This window comes from Monopterus albus, unplaced genomic scaffold (assembly GCF_001952655.1).
Source record: "Monopterus albus unplaced genomic scaffold, M_albus_1.0 scaffold69.1, whole genome shotgun sequence".
Classification (NCBI taxonomy): domain Eukaryota; kingdom Metazoa; phylum Chordata; class Actinopteri; order Synbranchiformes; family Synbranchidae; genus Monopterus; species Monopterus albus.
Window position 1 is genome coordinate 4,576,252 of NW_018127949.1, and position 7,261 is coordinate 4,583,512.

A 7,261-nucleotide genomic window follows, 5' to 3' on the forward strand; every position below is an offset into this window, starting at 1 on the left:
ACATCATGTCTAATGTTTTTTTTAATTAACTTTCAAAAGTCGAGCTCTAGCTTTTGATTTGCGTGACATGGTCTTCAGTGGATAGTTTGTTCAGTGAAAGCCTATATAACAAAGTTGGTCACATCATAACTGGGGATGTGGTTGAAAGCTCTGGAAAAGCGAGTAAGGAAACCTTGAGTTAATACTTTTTGTCAGGCCAAGTCTGTGGTTGTGGTCAAAATGAATTTTTGCAGAGGTGATGGTTTTGTCTGCGCAGCAGAGAGTAGCGTTCAGTCAGTTGGCGCTGTGCAGAGAGGGTGAGCAGCAGAGCGACAGACGGTGACGAGGTCGGAGCTGCTGTGGACCCACTGGTGATGTTAAAGAGTGTGGAGCTGTGGCAGAGAGAGGGAGAGAGGAGCTGAAGTGACGAGAGAAAATGTCATTTAACAACCACAACATAGTTAACTGGTCTCACCTTCTAGCTGGTTTCTCGCCACTTACCATCCGTCTGTCTGTCTCTCTTGTTTTGTCTGTAGCTCGTAAACAGGAGATCGTCAAGATAACAGAGCAGCTAATTGAAGCAATCAACAATGGAGATTTTGATGCCTACACGTGAGTACAGCTAGAATGAAAAGCAGTGGGTGAATCAGGACTTAAGTGCTTTCCTCAAAGTAAAACAAACCTATTGTATTTCTTTTACTGCCTTCACACAACTTCCTCTTCTAATGCCTCTATCTTCTCACACATTCTCCACTTTCTCACCTGCCTCCTTTTATTTCTCGTTCTATCTCAGGAGGATTTGTGACCCTGGACTCACCTCTTTCGAGCCTGAGGCACTGGGGAACCTGGTGGAGGGCATGGACTTTCACAAGTTCTACTTCGAGAACTGTGAGTCTCCTCATGTACACAAACATCTGTTCATTTTAACCTGGAATAAGGAGCACCAGAAACTGTAATAACTGTTTGGGAAAGGGGAAGTAATTAGTCATCTTTATATTTGTTTGACAACAGCATTTGAAATGTTCCAGTGTGGTAAATTACCCTGCGATTAATTATTTTCATTATCTCTAATCAGCCACATGCTGTTAATCCCTTGTCTATAAAATGTCAAACTTGTGTTGTCTGTAGTTCTAAACCCAAAGATGTTTAGGTTATTATTAACCTAAAGCTTTTCACATTTCAAAGTCTTTAACCATAAATCGTTTGGTGTTTTTCCCTTAGAAAAAGTGCCTTAAATGGTTCATTGACTTTCAAAATTGGTGTTAATTTCTACTTTTCCAACTAGAATTTGAGCACTGCAGCTGGTTTTCCACTCTGCCAATCCAGTATCTAAATCATCAAAATCACACAAATAAGATTTTACTTATAATTGCATTTCTCACACTTCGCTTGAGTAGCTGTGTTGTAATAAAATAATTTGGTCTTAAGATGCTTTAATGCAACCCAAGGACACCTAACATACAGAAAGAGGCAAAGAAATAACTGCTAAACTCCCCAAATCCATTGGTCTGTCAGTATGGTATCTAAGCCTGACTGAACAAGTTGTTTCTGTTTATTTCACCCAGTGCTGAGCAAAAACAGCAAGCCCGTGCACACCACCCTGCTCAACCCACACGTGCACCTGATCGGTGAGGATGCTGCGTGCATCGCCTACATCCGGCTCACGCAGTTTGTAGACTCCACAGGCCGCCCTCGGTCCAGCCAATCAGAGGAGACCAGGGTGTGGCATCGTCGCGATGGCAAGTGGCTCAATGTTCACTTCCACTGCTCGGGAGCCCCTGCTGCACCACTACAGTGATGAGGTACTCAACTCCAAGTCAGCACAGAGATGTTATTAGACCAGTTTTAACATCAGCTTTTACTCATCTACTCTACTCTGACCTGTAACTTCATCAAGAGCTCTTGTGCTATTTTACAGCAGAATTTAAAATTAAGAATTAAAGCGTCTAACTTTTTTTTTTTTTGAACCGCTTAAATTTGAGGTGAAAGGTGAAGAGCTCGACTTGAACTTTATCTTAACTATCTTAACTGGCCTTAATTGAAGATATAAACCTGTTGCGTCCTGTAATTAGGTTTGGCTAACCTGTCTGATCGTTTTACTGGCCATGTTTTTTGCCATTGGACGTCATTCAAGTGACGTACGTAGGTGCATTACCACATATAAGAATTGACAGTAACTGGCTTAAACTGCAGAATTAAAACCAAAGTTGCAGTTAATCAGAATTATCCTTTAAACTGTACCTATTTCATCTCGCACCATTTCAGCCACAGTAGCCACTGGTGAAGTGTTGCCAAAACCTGATTTGTTCCCCCTTTGCTCCCCACAGTGGTCCTGAGCCTCCAGTCTGCTGGAGTGTGTGTTTTGGGGGGGGGCAGTGTTTTTTCAGCGAGCGTGTTTATGAGGCGCGTCCTCTGAGTGGATTGGCCAACGCCAGGAGCCCGGCCGGGCAAGATCGCATCCCTCTCCACGATACCAACAATCCTGTCCCTCCTTTGACCTGCTGGGGGCCAGCTGAATACAAGACACCGCCCCCATGGGATGATGCATGCATCTGGTGCCTGATTGGAGGGCGTGTCTTTGCCCTCTGTCCCTCCCTCTGGCAGCCATCTTTTTCCTGCCGGCGCAAGATGAGACATCCTGGGAGAGGAGAGGATTTACAGTTGAACTTGTGACAGTTTATGAGTATGAGTTATGAATATACTGTGTAAATTATGACTAGATGTACCAGAAACCACCAAAATCCAACTAAGCATTTATGTTCACTATCTAATAAGGGAGAAACAGAAGAATGTGAAGTTAGCAGCTCAGATTTTGGACACATTTTTGGCATTCTAGGGGTTGTCGGGTATAAAGTGTTGTACTTGATACCTGCACGTTGATGTTAAGATATAGGGAGATTTTCCCTAACAGAATTATAGAACGGGGAAAAAAATCAAGTCAGCTCAGTCAGAGAACTTGATGACAAGAGAAACTTGATATCAAAAACATGAAGCACCAAAGTGTAGAACTTTAGGCTTTTTATGTGGTCGTGTTTTTGTTTGTGTGCTTGTTTTCCGACAGAGGGGAAAGTTGTGTGGTTGTGGGACTGGGGCAGTGGGCATCTGGTTTGAGGTTACATGTTTTGTTGTGTTATAGCGTCTTGGTCTCTTTGTGTTTCTGTGAATAGCCAGAGCCTTTTTTTTTTTTTAATTTGACTAATCGTATATTTGAGGCTCCTTTAAAAGCAGCTGAGTTTTTAAAAAGAGGGATTTTATTTTGCAAGTTTAAAGATGATGTGCGTGTTTTCACGTTCTGTTGTCTGTATGCAGTGAAGGGAGAGGGTGAGGCAGGAAAGGCGTCTGCATTTTGCATGTTTGCCTGCCTCCTCTTCCTCGTTCATCCCTCCCTTTTTCTCAATCTCTAACCATTCCCTCTCTTAACCCTCCTGTTTCTTTTATCTGCTGTCTGCAAGGGCCTGACTTGTTTATATCACTGTGTAAATACAGTGTGTGTATAGATATATGTAGAAAATTGTAATATATGTACATGTATCTGAGAGACACTCATCCTGTGTATTTGGACATGGGAAGCACCCCATGACCTCTGTGACCCCAAACCTAGTTTAGGAGCGACATTTTCCTCACCAGTTCCAATTTGCTGTGATTCTCCTCCCTTAAAATATGGTAGCTCATGATCATTCACAAAAACATGAATACACAGACGTGTGTAAGCTACCAGCTCTAGTCCCATGGCTGTAAGACTGTTGTTGATGGGGGAATAGAAGAAATAACAGTTAGAGAATAATTTGACCCCGCTGCCCAACGACTGAGTTTTTAAAATATGAAGACCATCACTTCAGCTCGTGACCCCTCAGTGCTGTGAGCTGCCTCTTCATATCATACGCGCACACACACACGCCTGGTGGTGTGTTTAGGCTTTGTAATATATCTGCACCACTGCTGTGTGACCACGGCGCCACCCTTGCTGTGCTGCTTAATTGTCTCCATCCATCCTCGAAAGTCGTATCTTTAACACCCCACCCTGCTGATATCTCCCACCCGTGTACTGAGAGTCCCTCCTCTTTGAGATATTTCTTTGTGCCCTTCTCTCTTGTTTCTATGTCCCTGTGTTACCGGTTTGAGTTTTTTTGTTGTCGTTGCTGTTGCTGTTAACTTGTCGTTTGGTAATTTGCCAATCTGCCAAGCTTGAGTTCTGCACTCTCCCTCACACACATGAAAAATAATCGGGGGGGTTAAGCGGAGGATGTAAAGACAACACAAAATTAGACCAGGATTAAATTACTCGTTAATGTAATCTACCCTTGGTGGTTTTAAATCGTGCCTGCTCAGTGGAGCCAGAGAGAGAGAGAGAGAGAGAGAGAGAGAGAGTGTGAGTAGGTGTGGGTGTGCAGGTTTTTGTGACCTTCACTGTTGAACCAGAGCGGGAGACCTAGTTATATGCATGTTTCAGTTACACATTTCTACCATGTACCTACCTGAATACTGATGGAGCCTAGTGTTATTATATATTTGCATCTTTTGAAATGAGAATTTCCTCCATCCAGAATGTTGAATAGGTGACATGACTATTAAAAAATAAAAATAAAAAAAAATGTAAAAAAAGAAAAACAAAAAAAGATTCAGGAGCCATAGCTTGGTATGAGGCCCTCAATGTTTTCCCTGCGTTGTAATGATATGCTACTGGGCTGCGCTTTCTCCCCCAGCCCTCACGTGGATGCTGGAGGGGTTTTTTTTTTTTTTTCCTGTTTTGTTTTGTTTTTTGGTTTTTTTGCATGATCATGATGTACAATGAAATACAACCATGAATTGACAACTATCAAGTGTTTGTCTGAGTGTTAGTTGGTCTTCATCATAGCTTTGTTATTCTTCGAACTTGGATCTTGAAAGTATTTAATAAAAATACTATTTCAGCACTGGTTTGTCTCTCGGGACCAGACTGTTTCTTAAGGTTTGTCACCATGTCTCTGTGTCTGATTTAGCTTCAGTTGTTTTTGTCCTTTAGAAAGGCATCTGGTTCCTGGAATTACGCTCCAGCCATCCCCAGACCACATAACCTGTCAAAACAGTTTTGTGTTTAGCCCCTGGGTGCTTTTGTAACGTCACGGTTTCTGGACCGATGGTCTCTCACGCTTGTTTGGTGTCACATACTGTCCAGAAAAGAAGCATCTCCAAAATGGCAACAGGCCTCTTCTTTTCTTTTTTTTTTTTTTCTTTTTTTTTTCTCTCCTCCTTCTTTGCCCGGATCACTGCACCCCACCCCCCCAGCCTGGATCTGAGGGGGTTTCATCAGTAGAGTCTCTGAAATTACCAAATTTGGAGCTAATAGAGATGCACAACACATGTTGAGATTATGTAATGGCACAATGTTTAGTCATGCTGAATATCTGCTCATGTCTCTCGTCCAATTTTAGGAAAGGGTACTAGTCTGTATCAGGTGTCACTTAGCATGAAGCCATTGGTAGTTAAAGGGAGAATGTTAAAACCAGCTCTGGATCCTAAACCTTTGCGTAACACTGCACACAGGATAAAACAACCACTGCTGTCCATTCAATAGCTCGTGCATTGTCTCCTCTCACCACGTCAGCCTTTGTACAGTCTCCCAGCACTATCAAGCCCAGTGAAGTGTTGAGTAATGCTGCAGCCTTATTTAAAAAGGTTTTGTGGTGTTATTTATGATGGTTCCAGTTATTTTAAGGATTGTGTGTGTCTGGGATGTAGGACAGCTCCCACCGGTTCCTCTGCTCTCTGTGATTAATGAGGAGAGCTCGGTAGTTTTTAAACTTGGAAACACACTTTCTCAAAGACATAAAGGAGAGAAACTCTTGGGAATGTCTTGTTAGCTCTGTCTGACCTTTGGCTCTTAAATATCAATAAAATTAGTAGAAAAGCTGAGCTGAAAGTACTTTTGACTTTGTTGAAGTCCCGGTTCTTGGAGCATGCACAAATGTATCCCGTTGTTTAGAACACTTGAACATGTGGAAGCCAGATGACTTTAGCTCTGTTTTGTCATTGAACGTCCGACTCTGGCTTCAAGGTACACTGACAATCCATCATGACGCCGAAGAACTATGTACACAGATATCTTGGACCTACAGCTGGTACACGTGCACTGTAAACTTGAAGAATGACGCCGTTATTATCCCTCTCGTCTTATTACTGTTTTTGTGACAGATCTGTTGCCTATTAGTGCTGCTATGCTGTAGATCCAGTCTTAAACAGATGTGACCTAACCTTTAATGACGGACTGAAGCACAAGGTAAGTATTCATGTACAGTTGATCTGATTTTGACAGTGTTATTAGCCAATTTTTGCTGCGCTTCATATCTTCTGGCCGGGGCTGTCACTGCTGTACAGTGGTTGCCCCCCACTGAAGTGAATAATGCCTAGTACCCCACAACAACACAGTTGGAGAAATAAATGCAGACATCTTCTGCATGCATGATGTAAAATTTGACCAATTTTAATCTGAAATAATTTGGTGAATATCAATTATAAAGCAGCAGAAAAATGTTTGGTTATGAGGCAATGATGTCATTCTTTTACTTACATTAAGCTGATTTACTTAAAGGCAATACATGTTTTGTTAGCAGTCTTTTAATTTGTGTTTTTTCTAACTTAGATGGGAAATGGCATATTATTACTGCAGGGCTTTAAGAATGTGTTTATTTGATGCAAATGCATACCAAGCTCATAATATGAGAATGAACAGAAAGAATTGTTTTGTTTTGCCACCTTGGTTCCTACAGACATGAACAGTGTCTCCATGCTGCATTCACACAATGCACAGTGTTTCAAACTGAAAATAAATGCAGCTTAGCCCTTGTCCTTTAGGATTAACAATGGATGAGAAGAAATACACGATGGGGATATTTATTGACCTAAAAAAGCATTTGACACAATCAATCATGAGTTATTAATGGACAAGTTAGAAAAATATGGGATCAGAGGAATGGTTCTGAAATGGATTCAACGTTATTTGACAGAGGCGTCAATTTGTGAAGTTGGGTGAATACCAATCGAGTGAGCTGGATATTGTATGTGGAGTGCCTCAGGGTTCTGTTTTGGGACCTAAATTATTTATATTATACATTAATGATATATGCAAGGTTTCTGATTTAGTGAAAGTGGTTTTGTTTGCTGATGACACTACCATATGGGCATCAGGTGAAAACCTACAGCAACTCTCTGAACGGGTTTCACAGGAAATTGTGAAGATAAAGAAATTGTGTGATAGTAATATATTCTCTCTGACTTTGGAGAAAACTAAATTTATGGTATTTGG

General features: G+C 41.6%; 1 protein-coding gene across 13 annotated transcripts in view; it reads left to right on the forward strand.

Annotated features, from left to right (window-relative positions):
* camk2g1 (calcium/calmodulin-dependent protein kinase (CaM kinase) II gamma 1) overlaps window positions 1–4,895 on the forward strand; it is a 37,425-nt gene extending 32,530 nt beyond the window's left edge. For all 13 annotated transcript variants that reach the window (XM_020605139.1, XM_020605143.1, XM_020605142.1 and 10 more), the window contains 4 exons: window positions 516–591; window positions 773–867; window positions 1,545–1,781; window positions 2,307–4,895. In XM_020605139.1, the coding sequence (XP_020460795.1) occupies window positions 516–591; window positions 773–867; window positions 1,545–1,777 (404 nt within the window). In that variant the 3' untranslated portion in view covers window positions 1,778–1,781; window positions 2,307–4,895. The remainder of the gene's footprint in view (window positions 1–515; window positions 592–772; window positions 868–1,544; window positions 1,782–2,306) is intronic.
* The last annotated feature ends 2,366 nt before the right edge of the window (window positions 4,896–7,261 follow it).